General features: G+C 41.9%; 3 protein-coding genes across 5 annotated transcripts; 1 reads left to right on the top strand and 2 right to left on the bottom strand.

Annotated features, from left to right (window-relative positions):
- Window positions 1-46: 46 nt before the first annotated feature.
- On the top strand, window positions 47-2,582 carry LOC117854133 (uncharacterized). The gene is made up of 5 exons (XM_034736427.2): window positions 47-380; window positions 484-632; window positions 749-910; window positions 1,720-1,835; window positions 2,157-2,582. Exons 1-5 carry the CDS (start codon window positions 224-226, stop codon window positions 2,173-2,175), a joined length of 603 nt encoding a protein of 200 aa, XP_034592318.1. The 5' UTR covers window positions 47-223; the 3' UTR covers window positions 2,176-2,582.
- A 2,150-nt stretch (window positions 2,583-4,732) lies between these two features.
- Window positions 4,733-11,722, bottom strand: LOC117854132 (uncharacterized). The gene is made up of 10 exons (XM_034736426.2): window positions 11,445-11,722; window positions 10,031-10,111; window positions 9,430-9,551; window positions 8,453-9,072; window positions 7,181-8,370; window positions 7,003-7,082; window positions 6,472-6,567; window positions 6,320-6,393; window positions 5,246-5,375; window positions 4,733-5,019 (listed from the first exon to the last, which is right to left on the bottom strand). Exons 1-10 carry the CDS (start codon window positions 11,530-11,532, stop codon window positions 4,936-4,938), a joined length of 2,565 nt encoding a protein of 854 aa, XP_034592317.1. The 5' UTR covers window positions 11,533-11,722; the 3' UTR covers window positions 4,733-4,935.
- Window positions 11,723-14,659: 2,937 nt separating this feature from the next.
- On the bottom strand, window positions 14,660-20,942 carry LOC117852605 (C2 and GRAM domain-containing protein At1g03370). Of its 3 annotated transcripts, none has more exons than XM_034734767.2 (10): window positions 20,779-20,938; window positions 19,855-20,704; window positions 18,385-19,650; window positions 17,887-18,066; window positions 17,494-17,777; window positions 17,296-17,412; window positions 16,592-16,854; window positions 16,251-16,419; window positions 15,870-16,142; window positions 14,660-15,301 (listed from the first exon to the last, which is right to left on the bottom strand). In XM_034734767.2, exons 2-10 carry the CDS (start codon window positions 20,201-20,203, stop codon window positions 15,107-15,109), a joined length of 3,096 nt encoding a protein of 1,031 aa, XP_034590658.1. In that variant the 5' UTR covers window positions 20,204-20,704; window positions 20,779-20,938; the 3' UTR covers window positions 14,660-15,106. The 3 variants fall into 3 exon arrangements, with proteins under 3 accessions (XP_034590658.1, XP_034590659.1, XP_034590657.1); XM_034734768.2 differs by having other exon boundaries at window positions 19,855-20,701; XM_034734766.2 differs by having other exon boundaries at window positions 19,855-20,942.

Here is a 20,942-nt window from a genome sequence, read left to right as displayed (position 1 = left end):
ATTCCTCTTATTGACAAATTTTGGATGGAGCTAAGCATTTTGGGCTGCTAAACATTTTGAACATCAGTTGGGCCGTCGTGAAAGGCCTCACTGCTTGATTACGCTTTCTTGAAAGCCCATCAGCTTACGCGTCTTCCATTCCCCCTTCTCGCCGGCGCCGCAATAAAACCCAAGCAAGAAACCCATCCCGCTCGCCGCCGGCGGCTCACCGGAGACGGCACCCATGGCCTCCCGCCGGGCGCTCCACCTCCTCACGGCCAGCCGCGGGATCTCCTCGACCCCGCACCTCGCCTCCCTCGGCTGGTTCGACAAGATCAAGTCCACCTTCACCGGCAAGAAGCCCGACGCGGCCTCCGAGGCAGACTCCTTCACCCTCATCAGTAAGTCGCCGATGCGCCCGGCCGTTGCTTCGGTTCCGCTCTCGTCGGGCTGGTAGCGGTGCGGCGGCTTGACCGGCCTCTCAGATTGGGTTCGATTTTGCAGAGTTCGCGGACTCGATTGAGACGGCGAGGAAGCTGGGAAAGTTGAAGAACTTCGTCTCCGGGCGGGCCAGCGAGGCCACCGCCGTAAGCGCCTTCGAGAAGCACTCCTCCGTGCTGCGCTACCTCGGCGCCATCGACCCCACTGGCCAGGTACACGCAGATTTTATGTTTCTTTCTTTTTCTTCTTTTTTTCTTTGGATTTGAATAGAGGGTTTGGCATATTGGTTGGAGATTGATTGATTGGCTGCACTGTAATTTTTCTTCAGAAACTCCAAAACAGTGACAAGATTAATGCCTCCAAGCACTGCAACTGCACTATTGCTGATGTGGAGCACATACTGGCCAAGTATACATGGGCTAAAGAGGCTCAGAAGAAGTTAGTAAAGCTCAAGGAAGAAGGAAAGCCACTGCCAAAGACATTTAATGAGGTAAAAAATATAAGAAAAACTGACAAGGATATGGAGCTATATGTTATTAAGCTTGTGTGGGATATATATTCAGCTATGTGTATTAAGTATTATTAAGCTTGTGTGGGATGACTGCAAAATACACTCTTGAGGGGGTGTTGGGGACTGTTACTTTTGGTCAATTTGATTTATAATCTATAATTCTACAATGAATTGAAGAGGAGCAAATGGGCAGTATAGACAACTGAGGCGAACAAATAAAGACAATACAACCTAGTGTGGGGAGGGTGCATATTTTGAGTAATGTAAAGTTGCAGGCATATTCAGCTGGATAAAGGACATTAGATCATATTATCATACCAAAAGTGAGGTGTGATGTTACAGACATATGGAGAAGGAAAATGCAGTAGCCTTGTTTTTCCATATTAGCTTGAAATTAATTATCATTAGACATTTTAATTGGTAATCTGGTATGTCAAGGTGTCAACATAATAATTTAGTAGCAGCAAGCTGGTTATGCTTCTGGTACCTTTTTCTCCTTTTTTCAGTTTTTATGTGGTCATGTTTGATATATCTGATAAATGCTATTCTTAGTGTCATCTTCATTGTTACAACTTTCTGGATTATATTTACAGAACTTTGTAAAGTGCTCTGTGTAACTCATTCTGTCTGCAAAATGTGTTGGATGCCATTATATAAGATTCTAACTTTCTTCTTCTGTTAACATCAGTTTTCGATCTCCTTGATTGCCTCGCATGAATAGACTTTTCGTTTATGTTTTTTCATTGTGCAGAATCATTTGATATTTCTAACCATATATTTGTTTGTAGATCCAAAATCTAGTGGGTTCTACACCAATGGACATCGGCCAATCTAATCTGGCAAAGAGTGGTCAGATAAGTAGGAATGCTCTCTGCCCGTGTGGTTCTAAGAAACGATATAAAAGGTTTGATGCTTCGAGAACTAGTTCCATTCCTAAACTGCCATGCCACTTTCTGATTGATGACCTTTCTGATTGCTGTGGTTCACAACTTCACATGTTTGTGGGTAATAATCCACTTCTATAAATATGCATGATTTTAGTGTAATAGTATAGCATTGTAGTATTATATGTTGTGGAATATTACTAAATAGTAGATCTTGACAAAAGGATAACTTTTATAGGCATTAGTTATGTATGTACACAGGTTCTTGCTTGCAAATATAATCTAGTTTATTTCCCTTGCATTAGTATGACAGTTTGTTCTTTGCTGCCTCAAATGTGAAGGTGCTGTGGAGCTTCATGAGGTGAACAACCATGCTTTTGTTTGCTTGCAAATGACGAAAGCCGGAGGCAGCATTTTGCTTTGCTGTGATCAAGAAAAGCTTTTTTGGCAATTCTCAATGCGAACATGCAGCTATTTCCTGGACAGCAAACCATGCGAATGTGAGCACATGACGTTGAAACTTGTAAAGCACAATATGAGTCCTGTACTTCGGAAGAAACGTTTGCTCAAATTGCGTGATTTCTTGGTTGATTCGATTCGTCCATGTTGATGAATCTTGGTGACATCCATTTAGCTTGTTCAGAGTTCAGATACAAGCTTGAGTATTTTTAGCTTCAGTGTTGCTCAACGTTTTTATGTTCTAGGTGGCTTAAGGGCTAAGGCATTATGCTGGATGAATCTGAAAAAAATAACTGTCTTTTGCTTCACATCTTATCATTGTTGAAATTTCGCTTCTTTTTATGTTGTTGACTCGGAAACCCGCAGATACTGTACATGCTGTACTCCTGCGGCTTTGTTTTTTCTCCTCGCCACCTCGCCCAATGACTTGTTCCGTTGTGGGCAGAAATAGTTGTTCGGCCAAATACCCAACAAAAAATTGGGCACCCCTAAACCTGAGATTATCTTGTGGTGGGAATTTTTTACAAGTACTTTTATCGTGATATGATGATGTTGCAGTGCGACAGACACTTCAACCTTAAGGATGGATGTTGTGGGAATTTCTACGTGTATTTTTATTGCGATAGGTACGCGATGATGTTGCAGAATGTTTCAGTTGGGTATTAATATTGAGATAGATTTAGGTTATTGTAGCAACTGCTTTAGTACGTTGCAAATAGTTATTTTAGATGTTCCAATAGTTGATTTGTCTTGTTGTACCTTTTTAGTCTAATTAACTAATTTGGTTTGTTTTTTGATATTTTTATTAAAAATGATTTATAATGTTGCAACTGCACAATTGTAATTTTTAAATATTCTATAAGGTATGTGTTGATGTTGCAAACTTTATTTCTTCTAGCTGTCGCTTTTTCAAGGATATTGCATGAAATATTTGTATCATGTTACGGTGATAATCTTCTATCTTATAATCGGATAACATATTCATTTTAATACATGCTTGTGTTACGTTGTGAACACTATTTCCAGTGTTACAGGCGCTACCATTTCTAGTGTTACAGGCGCTAGCAAGTTCGAAGTACCGTTCTTTTCTCAATAGAGTAAATTTCATGGCCGGCTGTTAAGCTAAACAATTGGACGATTCTTATCCTGGTTCCCAAATTGCATTTTGAACTCCCTAAACTATTTAAACTATTTAAATGGGTCATCTAGGTCTAAATTATTTGAGTATAAATGAATTGCTTACCTCTTCCCATCAGGTTAAGCTTTTGAGTTGAATTGATTAGTGTATGCAACTCAATATAGTATCAGTGTCAGAGGTCTTATTCAAACCCTAGCAGGCACGATTAAATAAAATAATTGTAGTCCACTCCAATTTCCACGTATGCGGTCTGAGGGAACCTGCACGTGAGCGGGAGTACCTACCTCTCCCTTATCAGATTAAGTTTTTGAGTTGAATTGGTTGGCACCCACGTCCCGGAGCTGACATGGCACGCTGATTATGTAGCAAACGTGGAACTTACGTGTGGGACCCACATGTCATTTCTTTCTCCTTTCTTCCTCAGCCACTCCCCGTCTCCCCCGCCGTGCTACCTCCAAATCGACGGCCCGATCCCTTCCGGCGCCTCCCCGAGCACAGAGTTGCTGGATGCGCACCTGAGCTCCGCCCCCTGCGCCCTTCCCTGGGCCTCCATGAGCACGGAGTATGGCCGCTCCTTCCCTAGCGGTCGGGGGCTCCGAGTCACGACCGCGCTGGCCGACGGCGATTTGGGTGCGCGGGGCGAGTCTGTGATAGGATCTGGCGCACAGGCATAGCGCGTCGACGGGGCGCGCGTGTGCAATGGAGGAGCGGAGCGGCGAGCACCAGCTATGCGAGCCGCGCATGGGCGGTGTAGCGAGCGGGGCCACTGAAGCTGGCAAGGTGGGCCGTGCGCGTGCGGTGCAGGAGTACGCGCGGGTGCAGGTCATGTGGCCCGAGCGGTGGCGAGCATCTGCTGTGGGGATGTGGTATTCGAGCGTGAGGGGCCAGGGTAAGGTGGGCGGCGGCGGCGGCGCCCACGCAGTGGAGACGGGGAGTGGCTGAGGAAGAAAGAATGGCACGTGGGTCTCACATGCAAGTTCCACGTTTGCTACACAGTCAGCATGCCATGTCAGCTTCTGGGGTGTTGCGTGGCTAATTTGGACCTAGATGATTTTAGGGAGTTCGAAATGCAGTACCATCAGGAACTTTGTGCGGTAGTTCCTTTTTTTTTCCCCTGTCGTGCTCGTGAAAGAAGCCGCAAAATACGGTGTTGGCGACTAGTTTCTTTCCTCGCGCTCCTGAAAATAGTGGCCCCCTGGAAAACTACGAAAGGTTGAATCGTCTAGTTTACCTTTAAGTGTGCAAGGGACAAGCCCAAGCTCATCCCAGTACTAAACGATTCGTATAGTTCCTCCGGCAAGCTTTGGTGCTATCCTCCCATTGAAGCGAAAGGGAAATTTTTCATAAAAACTTTACTTTCCGTGATCATTCTCAACATTTGTTCTTTCTTTTTTAAGGGCACAAGGAGATATCTACAACAAAAACTGAGCAGCCGACCATACAGCTGATGCTACATGCATGATCAAGGTAGTCCTATCTTCATTTGGTTGACTGCCTAGGTTGGAGACTGACCAGTCCTATTTTCATTTCGTTGGCCGCTCCCAGGACGTCTCCGATGTGAGGCTGTTCCCGTAATAGACCTGCTTAGTAGATTCATCCAAGTATGCCTGCACGGTGAGGTAACGAATGTCAGTACCTTCTTTGTAAACACAATGGCATATGAACAAGGTTTTACAGCACACTGGACCACAGGATACACAAATGGGTAATGACTGCTGTCGTTAGCTTATTTGGATCGGATGCAATAGATATGCAAATCTTGCAAGCTACAACTCCCGGTATGCACAACATCAAAGACAGCCTCAGTATATCAATCAAGTGAAGAGGCATAACCTGCCAACCAGAAGGAAGACCCTTGGAGAGCTCTGCAAGATCAGGTGACCCATTGTGCTGTAAGGATGCAGCAGCAGACTCTTTTGACTCCTTTTTTACTTCAGCTCTTCTGCGTTTCACACGATCACGCCTACAAAGAAATTCAAAGAGTCAGGACTATAGCAGCTACCCAGTTAAATCAATACAAGAAACCATGTCGCTATTCATAAACTTCAGATTCAGAATATAGGTTGTCAGCTGTGCTCATAATGGGTCGGTAATCAAAGGCAAACTATTGTCTCCGAACAGCCTATTCTTAAATGGTAGCTAAACACGGGGCATGTAACCTGAAGAACATAAACTAATCATGTCATTTTACGCTTATTGCATAAGGCGCATTTCATTGGGAGTATTGGGTTCAAGTTCAAATTTGAGCTAAATCACAAAACTTCCAAATGAGAACACCTACAAAGCAAACAGGTCCACCAAGTCTAACATGTTCTTCAGGTATGTCAAACTAACATGGGTGTACCAGAGAAGATGAAAATGTTAAACTAACATGTTCCACCACGTCTCAAGAACCAGGCACCACCAACTAACATATTCAGCTATGTCACCAACCTAAAAGCTTTCTCACAGGTGTTTTGGCTACTCAAACCAATTACTGTTGGTGCCAGGCAGAGAACATATAGAACAAAGATGTTGTATCAATTTTAGATACACTTAACAAGAAAAAGCAAATCACTTGATGCAAGGGAAGATCAACATAAGAATACGCTATACATGTCTGCAAAATATTAAAAGAAATTAGTAGGCACTAGGCAGGGCAGACAAACCTAGTAAGATGAAAAATGTAAGTACTGGAGTCAGTGTGAACACCTCCTTTTAATAAAATTTTAGATGCAGGAAGGTTGACTCTGTTTCTAGAAATGTTTCTTTCGGTTTGAAAGTAAAACATTAAGAGTATACTTTCCAGTAAATAGGATATCAGAGGCCATGAAATGGTGAACAGATTGGGCCATGTCCATGACAAAGGCCATAAACTTATGGTATCAAGGTACTAGACTCAACTATCATAAGGTAAAGAAACAGTACCAATCACCACGAACAGGAACGAAATTGGCATTTTCCTGAGCTTCCCCACTAGCTATCTGCTGTTTCCGCCATTCCTGGAACAAATCGACCATAATTTAGATTCAGAAAGCTTTGGAGAAATTTTTGCGCATGAGTACTTCAAAGGGAGGTACCTCTATTTCCTTTTGACGCTTCCTTTCTAAAGCCTCCAAAGCACTTTCAGGTTCCTCTTCCTCTTCATCACGAAGTTCCTCTTTTGCAGCTTTCCACTGTTTAAAAAAACGAAATAAGATGCTTTACCAAAACAATATTGCCAGGGCACCAGTTATCTATACATCACTACTCACCTCAGTTTAAACCTATAAACTAACAAATTGTAACCATGAAACTAAAAAATAACCAGGCAACAAAACGTAAAATGCACACAAGAAAACTAGCTGAAAAGGTGCTCCCTACTTGTTGATCAAAAAGGATAGTTGAGATTTCAGAACATATATCAAGCAGCCAAGTAAATGAAACTAGCACTTGCTGATTCCGTTCCATGAATAGACAGGAAGATGTTCAAAATATTTTGTAAATTTAAGCATCATCTTGGGAAGGGTGGTGCGTGCATGTGGTAGTACTAGCATAGTTAGGGGCGCAAGCCACCTATATTCGCATGCATATGTGACAATAGCATTGAGTGGATCGTTATAGAGAGCTACCTTATCCACCAGACTGGAAACCTTCTTATTAGACCTCAGGGATGATGTAACAGCAACAGCCCGCTTCTTACTGCGAATAACTACAAAACAGCACAAAAGGTCAAACAATGTGATGGAGTAACCATGACCAATAGGGTCAGATGAATTGCCTCAATAAAGATATTCAGAAAAGAATTACCTTTAGCCTGCGTAGAACTAGTAGAAGACTGCGTAGAACTTCCAACTAAGGATGTTGTTCCTGCAGCTGATGTTGCTACTACTGCTTGGGACAGAGGCGCAATACTTGCATCCTTGGATATAACCTTATCAGGCCCTTTGGGATCCAAATTGCTATTTGCAGAAACAAGAGAAGCTGAGCTTGTTTTGATATCTGCCGCACTAGAAATGGCAGAGGTTGATGAAGCATAGTATCCAGAATGTTCGGCTGCTACTCCGCTGGCAGCCATAGTGACTGAAGGATAGGTATAGTAAGATTCTGGGGCAATAGATGTGCCATCAACGGGAACAGATAAGCCACTTCCAGATACTGGTGCATAATAAGAATGCTGCTGAGCTTGAAGGGCATGGGGCTCACTCACTTGCATATAGTAATTGGCAGTTGTACCTTCTGTACCAACAGTAGCATAGTACTCCATTCCTGAAAGTGTATAACCAACATTTGCTTGAGCTACATATGGCTGAGCAACTGTATCAGCATGAATGTATGATGCAACTGGCTCTTCTGGGGGAGCTGGAGGAGCAGGAGGAGCTGGTTCATTATCAGGTGGTGGAGGTGGAATCCATTCCTCCTCTGGTGGAGGCGGAGGGACATCATTATCCTCCGGAGGACTAGGACCTTCCAAAGGTGGTAAATCAGGTGAACTCACTTGTTCTGGTGGAGGATGCTCCTTGTTAGGTTCAGAACTGCAATGTACCTGCTCTTCAACACCATCTTCATCAACTTCCATTTCCACATCCATATCTTCATCATTGTCAGATTCAAATTTTGAAGTAACTGCTGCAGCATCCTTATCTTGTGAGCTTTGAGCAGATGATGTTGAAGCTGGCTTATCAATCTTAACATTTTCATCAATAGTAATCCCAGCACTAAGCTCAGATTTCAAAGCCTCACCATTGGAGAGTGCTATCATATCAGCTTCTGGTGTCTTGTGTTCAGCAACCTCTGTTTTTGAATCTATAGGTTCTGTTTCTGCACGATAGTTCATTTCCAACTTGGAAACAGAAGAGTCTAGTTGCTTAAGGTGCACCTCAGCATGCAACCACAACGGCAGCAAAGAAGATCCATATGATGAGAGTGCATTGCAATCTGATATTCGTATCCCAATTTCTCTTCTTAACAATTCAATACCTTCGTTCGAACCATGGAGCCTACAATTATATAACTTATTAGTTTTCTACACTCTAGCAACAAGAATGCATGCAAAGTATAACAAAAGAAAATAATAAGCACCTCTGCAGCAGGTTCAATCTTTGCAGCAAATCCTCGCCATATTTTGCAAGATACAAGGGATCAATGTCCATAGACTCATGACTCGCGACAGGTGCAGTATAAGTATAAGCATCTTGAGTAACCTGTGCACTTCCACATGCCATTCCAAAAGTAGCATAAGTTGCTGCGCCATTACCAACAGACATGTCACTTGGATATGCTTCCAGAGTGTTGTGGGGAAGGACATGGGCTTGACCTTCTATTGAATAGTCCATTTGAGTAGGAACAGATACAGATGCAACTCCTGAAGCTAATCCGTTTGGTATCTCCCAAGAAGTTTCTCCAGTAACTGTGTTCCAGTAATAACACTGATTACTCTGTTCATGCATTACTGCTTTCCAATTTCCACCAATATCGGCAACAATTTGCATGCCAGATGAATCAGGAACAGATCCAGCTGCTGTCACATTCTCTTCTTGCAGAGTTGGCTCAGGAACAAGAGTCTTTCCTTCAGAAACACCTTGAGTATAGTTCTTAACATCACCAGCTTCAGGTGCTTCTTGTTGATCACCAACAGTACCTGATGGTTCGGTTTGTGCATTACCGTTATCACCAGGTGTGTTGGCATGCTCAATAGTTGTCTGTAATAAGAAAACATACAAGAATAACAAAAATCAGCAAAGCAGCGAACTTATACTCCTTAGCTGCAATAATGTCCTCTGTTTGAAAAGAGAGATGCAGTTGACCAAGAAGGTGAACAAAAAGCATTGCAAGAAGCACAAATGGTTTGAATAATATAAATTAACAAAATTTACTTATGGAAAGAAATAAGATCAATGAATCTAAGGCTAGCTTATTGGAGGCTTGAGCCTTATCAGCATTTTTCACTGGCTTCAGCTATTCGGGACCTATAGTAAAAAAAAAAAAGACTAGAACTATATGTTTAACCCAAGAAGGTTATTTGGGACATGACATGCACAGTGAGAAGGTGGAATTACCTGAGCACTTGCATCCCCTGGACTCCCCTTAGCTTCACCAGTGGGTTGATCTGCTGCTTCTTCATCCTCTTCTTCATCATCACTATATTGCCCAAGCAATGCTAAAGGATTCTCCTTTTTATCTGAAAAATAAAATACATGCAAAAGTTAGAAAAGAAAAGGATTGTATATGACAATATACATTGCAATTCTTTTCTGAAGCATACATGATGATATCAACAGTGTGTAAAATTAAATCAGAAAGTTGGTTAAAATTATTAATATGTGGCCATAAATAAGAAGACCAGGTTAGGAGCTACATACAAAGAAAGAGACATACGAACCGAGGAGGGAACAATCACATCCTGAAATCCCCACGCTTAGATGCTGCCAAATGAGAAATTACCCGTAGGCATTCACTCAATTTTGACAGTGGCAACTCGGTCTGAAGAATTAGTCAATGTTCCTTGCAGGCCGGCAACCCTACATGTATCTCAGAACCAGACATGCGGAGGGCATACATGCTTGTACAACAAATCCAAATTTCCACCATATTTATGTTCCATAATCCATAGGCATGTCTCCTTTACATATCCCTTGGAAGGAAATTGATGAAACCCACCTGAAGAAGATGGTGAAGTGGGAACCACAGTCTGTTGGTCACGGATTTCACCTCCTATTCCCTCTTTCTGTGATGCCTCTCCTGCAAGATCAGGAGTCAGCTTACGTGTGGAGATATATCACAATCTATTGGAAGGCTAACAGATGATGCAGATGGTATGTCTTAATTGCCAGATCTTACTAATATTCAGTATATCTACTGTTACAGGTGTTGAATCACTAATATGAATAAAATACATCCAAACATTAGATACCTACTACTATAAACAGCTGATGCAAACAGTTATGATGCCCATCCTTGAGGAAAATCCAACCTCAGTTTTTCGTCACCTCAACTAGCATATGGTATTAGGCTGCCTCCGTTTTTATTGTTTCATTTATTGAGGCGACTAACCAGTAACCAATAACTTACCCTGCACCATTAGACCCTCAAAGCCCATTTATTGCCATAGCCGTAGCCAGTACTGGCAGAGGCAGAACCACTGTTTCCTGTCACTAATCCCCCCAAATGGCAAGGTCAGGTATGCCTCAGCATGGATGCTAGATCACATCTACCATCCTAGTTCCAAGATTATGTTCTCTAGTAATGTAAAATTCAAAACGTGATTGAAACTTTCAAACATAAGGACAGTGTTGCAATGCTTCAATGTGCTTTGGTCCATTGTGGTAATGAACCTATCCAGCTATAGTTCTGTTACTTGCGTCTGAAAAAAGAAGGTTGGCAATTATATGTTGGTAAGTCAAAAAGGTTTAATACTAGAAATGATTTCATTCTTTGGGTTCGCACATTTGGTAGGTTTGACCATCACCTTACACTGTTTCCTAAAATAGTAGGCAATTTAATTATGCTTTGTAACAGACTAGCAGCAGAAGGAATTGCGACTACAGTATTTCTCGCTATACCACTGAAACTGCAACTGGCTTGATGAATGTTGAAATAATGTAGAAAAAGATGAACGACACAAAAAAAAATGCCCAGTATTATTGCCTTGTTTGTGCACAATAAGTTTTACCTTGACATCGATTTTCACAGCAACCAGATTCTACTGATAAGACCAACTAAAAGAGTGAACGGCTAATCAGCATCTTGCTGCCCGAAAATGAGAGTAGATCAAACAACTTAGCCTAAATCCAGCTGCTCAAGATAAGGTCACTGCGTCCACTCATTCAGGATGGGTGGATTCAGAAGACCATACAAACCCTAATCGTGAAACACTAGGTGCAGGCCACAATTAGCTCCTAGTGTTCGTCCTAATCAAGCAGAATCGAGATTGAGCGCTTTACAAGCTAGACAGTTAAGGCGAGCAATCATAGATCGATCTCAACTCCCAAACCATGTCGAAAAGCTGGGACGCATCACGCGGTCGAACGCAACCAGATCGAACCAACCAAAGCGGGCGGGCAACGGAACTTACCGGGGGAGGGATCGAGGAAGAGGTCGAGCTTGACCCTGCGGCCCGCCGCGGCCATGGCCGCCAGGCGGCGCTCCTTCCTCCTCCCCATCGGTCGGGGAACGAGGGATTTCGATGCGTTGCGGGGGGTGAGAGAACCGAACTAGGGTTAGGGTTTGGACGTCGAGGTGGGCAACCGAGGGCCGGCACAGGCAAGCGAGCAGGCGAACGCGAAAGGGAATGAAAGCGGGGAGAGACGGGGCAGGCGGCGGCGTGCTCGTGGCGTACTGGCGTGGCCGCGTGGGTGGGCGCGTCGATGCAGGAAAACATTTTGGCCTCTGCCACGAGATATAACAGACTAAACAGCACATAAAGCCCATTTAGCTGGCCCAGTCCACATCGAATTAAGCCGGTCTCGGCTGAGGGTTCTGATCTTTTCTTTTCTTTTTTTTACTTTTTCAAATCCATATTGGTATTGGAGTTCTCCCACGTCCCACCATTTCTTGTTCTTTTTAAAAAAAATTGAAACGGACCATTTCAGGATGGAACTCTGAATTGGTGTAAAATAAAAGGGATGTAACTCTAAGCTCACAGGCACTGCCGAGAGAAAAGCCCCAAAAGAGAGAGTTTTTTCAAACTATACTAGACAATCCCTGCAAAAATGGGCATACGGCACCTCCTCAAACCATTTCACAACATTGGACCATGAGTTTTCTTTTTATATTATAATAAAATAAAAGGAGAAAAAAGAGTATGAAACATATTTCAAGGATATACTCCCTCCATTCCAAATTACTATACACATCTTTTGACATACACCTATATATATAGGTATGTCTAGATACATAGTAAAAGTAATGTATTTAGAAAAATCAAAACGAATAGTAATTTGGGACGGATACATAGTAAAATTAATGAATTTAGAAAAGTCAAAACAAATAGTTGGTTATGTTTTATTGCGGTAAAACCTGTCCAATCGGATTCAAATCCTCGCAAACTATGCTTCGAAGAAAAAATAGAGCAGGACAAAATGTTGACGAGCACTGTCATTGAAGCTGACAAAATATTCTTGATCGTGATATTGTTTAGGCACGCTAGCTAACTGTTGGTTATCTGGTGAGAGTACTTTTCAGTTACACCAACTTCTTACATACTTATTCGAGTAAAGCAGGCAAGATACTAAATAAGGATACAATTTAAGTAAATTGCACCACCATACAACAACTTGTCAGGTGTGTGCAAATCGGTCCAACAACTTGTAAAGAGCTCAATTTAGTACAATAATCTGGTGAGTGCAAATTGGTCCAACAACTTATAAATGGTCAAATTAGTGCAATAACTTGGCAAATTGGTGCACCTACGGTCCAAACATTACAGCGAAAATGTATTAAGCAAAGATGGACATGTGAATTTTCTTTTGTACAATAATTTTTAATTTTTGTCAATAAAATTTGTTGATCATAGCCAACTATGTATATAACTTATTTATTCATTAGTTAAAAATTGAATAAAATTTTAGGATTAGGCTATTGGCATTATCAAAAGACTAAAGTCCACAAGAGAGATCATGGAGCTTAGATTTTTTTTCTGCACTTCTACTCATGTATTTAACAACTGTGAAGCAACATGTCTGTTTCTATTATTTTAGCTCATGATGCTTTAAAAAATATTTAAACCAAATTTTTAAAAGGTATTTTTAGTATGTATTAACATATTGGGTTTTTTTGTGCAACATATAATAAATTTGTAAGAACATAGTGAGGGTGAACTTATATTGAACATGAATTAAATATTTCTAATCAAAATTAAATCATTGTATAAAAATAATTAATATGAAGAAATAACATTAATTTCTTAAACACAAAAGGTTTTTGTTTTGGCCAAATACAGTGACATTGTGACGCGAATATCAATGGTCAAATAATGCTCAATAATTTATTCTGTGAATATACTCTGATCCGGCATTAGTAAATATGTTACTTGTTATAACATTTTGACTGTGGATGCACCAATTTATCAAGTTATTGCACTAATTTGACACTTTTACAAGTTCTTGGACCAATTTATACCCACCTGTCAAGTTATTGCACTAGCTTGAGCATTTACGAGTTGTTGGACCAATCTGCACCCACTTGATAAGTTGTTGTACGGTGGGTGCAATTTACTCTAATAATTTTAACCCATGTTATCAGTCCAGAGGATATGGTATAAGGGGGCCAGGTTTTCCTCCTGTTTTATTCATAAATTGTAATCAATAAAATCTTCAGACTGGATACATGTTGTGAAGTGAATAAAAGGTAGGAGCAGTCTTGCCTTCTTTCTGTTTGTCTTGGGTGTTAGGTTGAACATGTGCCAAGTAATGTAGTTGGTATCGTGTTCAAGAAGTAATTAACCACAAGTAATTGTAAATTGTAATATGTATAACAATTTAAATGCTCGTAAGTGGATCTGGAATCTGATTGCTGTTATTCCATAGTTTTGTTTGCACATAATTAGACCCAGGGGCGGATCTAGGGCCCGAGCTGCCCAGGCTGCAGCCCGGGGCGAGCCCATGTAGTCCCTTTAACATATGTGGTATTTAGCCTAACAAAAGGAGGTTTATGAGGCAAGATTAGACTGTTTTGACTGTGATTCAGCAACTTAGCCCGGGGTGCAGCCCCGTTTTGGATCCGCCCCTGATTAGACCTTCTTTTTGTGTTTCATTATATAATTAGTATAGGGTTCATGGCTCATGCTTTTCAGCAGCCCAATCTGATGCAGCTTGCGAAGCATAATCTGGGATGTCAAACCCAGAAGTGACAGGGATATCACACAATACAAGGAGAAGAAGAGAAGAAAGTAAGTTCATCTCTTATAAATCCTCGTGTGCTTTTGTAACATTGTACTGATTTGTACCATATATCAACTCAACAAAAAAACATTAGCTGCAGTAATGTTTAGCATAATCATCTCATGCAGTAGCATGAAACAACAGTTCAACCTAATCTTCTAGACAGAATTTGCACTAAACTCCTTGATATGGCAGCAGCAACAACAACAACATCAACATCAGCTATTCTGCATTGTTCACACACATAAGTTCATTCAATATCTTTATTCACCAAATAAAAGATTATAGCATCCAGAAGAAAAGAAGGCAAAGGTTTGATTCCCGTAGGCATGAATCATTGCAACATCGCTGTAACTCTTGAGGCCTTGAGGGATAGAAAACTAATACAGTCCAGTCCATCGTTGTAACATGGAGGGAACAACAGTTATGGTATTATTTTCCTTTCAATCTTGTTCGTAACAACAGATAATGCATCCTTTGCAGGAGTGCAGGGAGGGAAATAAACAGTTAGGTTTTCTGTGATTCCTAAACTCTACCTGTGCCTCTAATCTAACTAAAAGGGTGTAGGCAAGATTCCAATTCTGTAACGTTTTGTAGAAGTCAGAACAACATCTGAACATTCCAGGCTCTGCACCTGCAGTTAGTTCTCCAATCTAAAATTTTGCGATGAGGCCCTTGCCGTGTAAAATTCTTGCTGAGGGCTTTGCCTTATGTTGAAAGTTCCTCATGATATCACTGATATTTGCTCAGCATGGCAGCAAGGCGTCGTAGGAACCACCATTTTGCCAGAACATGCTTCCTGGTGATCTGTATGCATGTGCATCAGCAAAAGTAGGGCGTGGACAAAAAGGGGTTCCTACTTGGCCGCTATAGATTCCTTCTCGAGTTGGCTGAATATCTTCTTGAGGCGTGAAGATGCACTAGATGCTACGTCCTGCGTAATCTTCTTCCGATTCTTGCAACTTTTTAACCATACTATGCCAATTGATACTTGGACAGTACAACTCTTCTGCTTGGATGCATTGTTCTCCAGTTGATATCTAATATGGAGCTGCAAGGGATAAGCCACAAAGGGCAGCACAATCAGGTGACAACTGACAAGTAAAAAACTAACACTTCCAATGTATAAAGTGATGAACGAATAGATGACTGTTGCCTAAGACAACAGAAACTGCCTTTCATCTTTCCCTATTAAGTGCAACTACATGTAAACACTCTGATGCTTTTGCATAGTTTGCAATGGCAATGCACATGGAATTCAGAATCAAGATGACCCTTTAACATAGCAACCATTGTAATTTCATTGAGAAGATAACAAATAGAAAATGGCCAGTATCCACAACAGTACCTATGTGCGCAGCATCCAGAAAAAAAAAGATACGCGTCACTGTGTGTCAGGCTGACAGTAGAATTTTTATATAAAAAGGAAAAATAATATTAAAGAAAGAACATTCAAGACTACCAAGCTAATAAATACTGAATTGCTTGACAACAAGGACACTGACCATAAAAAAAGGGAGTTGTGACATGGAAACAACAGAAGCATGTCAGAATGTTACAAGATATATAGTAACAGATATTGAAATATATATAATAAAATACTAGGAATCGGCTCTTACATTGAAGCATTCACCAATTGGAATACCTTCAAGTGTCATAACTTCTTCAACAAGCCAGCCATTCTTATTAGGCAAAGGGGACTTCTGTTGGGTGCTCATTGCTTCTCCCTCATGCCGCTCTGATTTCTTGTCGAACTTATGATGAACTTGCCTCTGGTAAACATCAGCTCTGACAGGTTCCCATTCTGTAACAGAGTAATCCACACAGCCAACTCTCTCCATCACCCGATGCTCCAAAGGACCACCCTCAAAAATGCTCATGAGTGTTGATACCTAGTGACACATAAAGTTGATTACAATGTGAAGTGTAACTCTTTGACCCTTTGCGGAGCACATAGTGGATTGCACAATATGTCTCAGATGTAAAATAAGGAATCTTACATCAAAAGGTTTTGTAGATGAAAACACTGCTGACATTTTGGCATCTTCTATCCCTAAGAAAGACCCACCTTCCTCGTTTTGGAAATCTTCTGTTTCTGATTCCTCTTCTACAAGCTGAACTTTTTGTTCAGGAGTTAAGGACCTTGCCTTCCACAGTGCCATTATTGTTCTGCAAAGCAGGCCATTGGCATTTTGAACAAACATATCATGAAGAAAGTGATCATATTGGTGAGGAGTAAATGGACCGAAAGGTAAGTGTGCTTTTCAAGGAATTCACTTGTGATGGCCAGTCACATGTGACAAATTAGGTCCATATGTATCATCCAAGAAAATGTACTTACTTATGTGCGACATTGAATGAGACAAAAGACTGGAAATGAAACTTGAGTCTTCCTTCACTGTCCAGTTGCTTTGCTCCATGCTTTGCATCCAGTCCCCTGCCCTTGCGAAGAATGATTACCAGAGATGGACTTCCCATTGAAGCTAGGGTTGCAGGAACCACTAGGATATCTTCAATATCTTCCCAAAGAAAGAAGAATTTTGTTTTGTGACCAAAAAGGTTTGTGTAAAACCCAAATATTCTTGGGGATAGAAAAAGGCGACCCTGCAACACAGGCAGACATGAGTCAGCTCTCAGAGATGATGACATAAATAGGTCATGTTTAGTTTTCAGTAAAGTTACAGTAACATGGCAATGTGAAATACAAAACGGTCATAATCTTAAAGTATGGTTATTCTCTGCCTTTTGGTGATCATTGATCAGAACAACTGAGTCAAGACAAGTAGATGATTAGTTGAATATATTGTTTAAACAGGATTGCAAAGCTGAATCATACGAATACAAACAATCAGGAATAGAAGGTGAAAAGTGTGACTACTATCTGTACATTTTCAAACCCCTGGTGTAACAATTCATGTGTCTCAATCCGATCACTTTGATAACAAGAACATGGTACTGAAGTACTATAAAATGGATGGAGGCTCACATACAGTATGATAGTAAAGCAGCACAAAAAGCAATTAATCGTAAAGAATGAACATATACCTGTGTTAGCATTTTCCTCTTTAAGTGACAAGTAAAGTCATTGATAAGAAATTCTTCTGCTGGCAAAGAAAAGATTTTCTGGAATGCCAAATTTGCATGAGGAGACCTCACAGCAATCTGCATGATGAATTTTCTGTAAGTCAATAAAGACAAGATAGGATGATATTTGCACTTGATGACACGGGAGGAAATCCTTACCTTTTTGCCAACTTCTTTCTCCATTTTGTCCAGGTAATCCTTCACAACTTGAGTACCCCTTGTATTGTTCAAGAATATTCTCAAATGTAATTTTGACTGACATGCTTGAGCCAGCTTTCCCTTCAGAGGAATCCAAATGTCAGCAAGCTCGGATATATTATATTTCAAGAAATTCACTTCAGCATGACCAAGGCAAGCAACTTCATCGAAGGGTCCATCGAAATCATACACGTTTATTTCCATCACTGAGGGAGGATCTTCCATGGCATCAAACTCAAAAATTTCTGCAAGTTTTGGTAAATTAAAATATATAAGAGAAGGCCCTCGATAATGTATGTCTAGTGAATCCTGTAATGGCAGGTGGATGTCAGAAAAGGGAAAAGTATAGCTTACCATTCCATTGAGGCTCAAGGGTGTGAAACTTAATTGAACTTGCCTTTGTCTTTCCATTGCATGTAAATACAACATATGGATCAGAGTAGCCAGATGACTTGGTTGCTGCCAGGTTGGTTCCCTCAATCAGAGCAACAGTCAGCAACCAGCCATCCCCTTGTGCTTTGACTCCATGATCACCTAACAAACATTCCAATCCAAATTTTAATACGAGCAGACTATAAGATTAATAATCCGAAACGATGATTGAAGCCTGAAAGTTATGTTGAATAAAAGACAAAGTGTAACCATTTCTTCCAATTAGGAAATGCCTAAGAAAGCACTTGTATTGAGGCCTAACAGCTAAACGCAAACTTGTCACTATTAAGTGCCATGTAGAGCAGGATTTATCTGATGAAATTCCACTACTAATAGTAATTCTGAATCTCTAATGAATAACACTTAAGCGCATATTCTAATCCCACTAAAAAAAACAATAAGAAGCCAGATATAAGCTACCTCTCTGCCTCTTCGCCTGGATGAACCGTCCAATCATATTTAGGACACGCTGTCCTTGTAGAACAAGAACACCACAAACTACAACTTCACCAGCAGAATCTGGCAAGTCCAGGCCTGGGAACTCAAGACCTTGAATTATACTAGGACTTGCAAGAATGATGTGAGCAGAAACATATACAAATGCAAAAACTGAGGATAAAAGAGCAAAATTTCCGAATATTCGAAACGCTAGCTTCCAATCAGATTCTTGCTCTGGTTGCACAGAAGACAGAACTTCATTATTGTCTGTTGTATCTTTTGTATCAACCGGCCTAAAAGTTCGAACAAGGAGCTCAGAGAACTGAACATAGTTATCCTTCAAGCCTTGTCTTGCCCCATTTTCAATCATGCTCTTCATCATGGTACTCTGGAGAAAATTTAAGCGCCAAGAGACTACAAGACGTGAAGATTGTTCATCATCTGGCAGTTGAGGCCCTGGCATTATACAGGTTAAAACCTCCACTCTGAAATTATTGCCAAAAGGAACATCAGGAGTACTAACATCTGCTAAAACTGCAAACATCTCTCCATCTGCCTTCAAATATGTCATGTCCTCTGTTGCTTTCACTGCCTTAACTAATTTAGTAGGAGCTTTTGTGTAGCTTACAACCCTCTTCAAGATTTCACCATCATTTTCGAGTCTCCATTGTTGAATTTCAAGACCAGTAGTTCCTTGAATCTCTGCTAGCGATTGCAGAAAGTCTGAACTTGGAGAGAAAAGATGTGCATTCAAGGCACTCGGTGCAACAGCATAAACTTGATCAAGGAGTACTCCACCTGACAAATTTTCAGGCATTTCTTTCCCTTCATGCTGAGAACCAAAGGCCTTCAGTAGCTCATCAAAGGTCATAGTTGCACTAACTTCCTGATCCTGCCTCTCAGGAGATTGCGAGCTGGTTGATGGTGTTTCTTCAAGAATATTGGAACTGCTGTCCAGGTTGGAGGCAGGTGGAGCAGGAGCTTCAGCATCTTTTGGTTTAAAAATTTGATACAGCTTGTTAACAAATGACGGACCACCATTTGATTTATCTTCCTTGATAACTTGTATCTCATCGCTCTCTGATACTGCTGCGGATAATTCTATTGGAATATTCGGCAAAGAAGATCCTTTCACTAATTCAGCTGATTTGTCTGAATTTGATGCAAGGTCATCTGAAGCCCAATGTGCAAGTGCCACTGTCTCTTCAGAGTAATTTTGAGCTAGAGATATGCTGAGCTGAATTTCTCCTGCAAAAGCCATAATCAGCAAACGAATACATGCCAGCATCAAAATTATGAGCACATCAACCTCTCCTAGTGATATACTCCAGTACAAAGTATGACTAACACACTATTGTCATGGGCAACTAATTAGGGGAGGAAAAAACACAAATTGAATGAACATCAACGAAAGAATAAATAAAACAAGATAATTTCGCGACATGTGCTTACCGCAATCCTTGAGCTTGGTCTTCTTGCTCTTGGGCTGCAGCTGGTACCACTGCGTCCCGAGCGTGAGGTTTTCAGCGTCGAGCACGGCGGTGAGGGGTACCTTGACCTGGCCGAGGACGTCGTCGGGGAAGTAGCGGTCCTCGTGGAGCACGGAGACGACGAGCTGATCCCTGAGGTCCCCGACCCGGAAGGCGAACTCCTCGTCCCAGGCGGGGCTGAGCGTCTTCCGCAGCACCTTGGTCTTGGCCCGCTGCTTGCCCAGCTGCGCCCTGGCGTAGGGGTCCCGCGGCCCGTCGGCGTCCGTCGCCGGGAGGCCCCGGGCCTCGATCACGCGCACCACCAGCCTCATTTTCGTTGGAAAAATGGGACCTTTTTTTTAAAAAAAATCTTGTTCTGTTACTGTTCCCAAGAAATTCGATTCGGGCGTCCGTACGCCGCCTCCGATCGAATCGAAGCAATCCGAGTTCCGAGAAGCCGCGATTCTCTCTGTTTCTTTCTCTTCCGCTCTTCTTCTTACTCCGGTGGAAACTCGAGCTGAGCACTTGGATTAAGATTAACCAATGGAAGAAGAACCAGGGAGATATCCCCGCCTGTTGTGGGCGGGTCCAAGAAACGAAGGAAGCTCAAACCGGCAACCGAAATATGAAAAATCGCCAAAAATCCGGATTAACGCGGCATGAATCCGGGAGAAGGACGCGTGAGGAGGCGCTAACGGGAGCAAGAAGAAGACGACGACTTGAGAACGAAGCAGCGCAAGCACAGAGCAACCTCCCTGAAAATCAGAGAAAGAAGCCCCCAGGAAATCCGAGTGGGGTCGTTGTTGGGGGGCGATTGACTCGCTGGGAGGCTGCTGAGGTGGATGAGAGGTCGGGTTCAGGCAATGAAGGCTGGGGACGGAGGGAGGGAGAGGGGAGAAGAGGAGACCTGTGGAGGTAGAAGCCGAGGAGGAGGGAGTCCTCCCCGCGTCGCGTCGTCCCTGCTGACTTTCAAACGAACCGGCCTCGTCAGAGCTTCAGTCGTGCCCTGCTCGCTCCGCCGAGGTTTGCTCTTCCAAAATTCAACCGGGCCGTTTTTCTGCATCCAGCACT

The sequence above is a fragment of the Setaria viridis genome, chromosome 4 (assembly GCF_005286985.2).
Source record: "Setaria viridis chromosome 4, Setaria_viridis_v4.0, whole genome shotgun sequence".
NCBI lineage: Eukaryota > Viridiplantae > Streptophyta > Magnoliopsida > Poales > Poaceae > Setaria > Setaria viridis.
The sequence above is the reverse complement of the archived record's forward strand: the minus strand, read 5'-3'. Positions and strand labels throughout refer to the sequence as shown.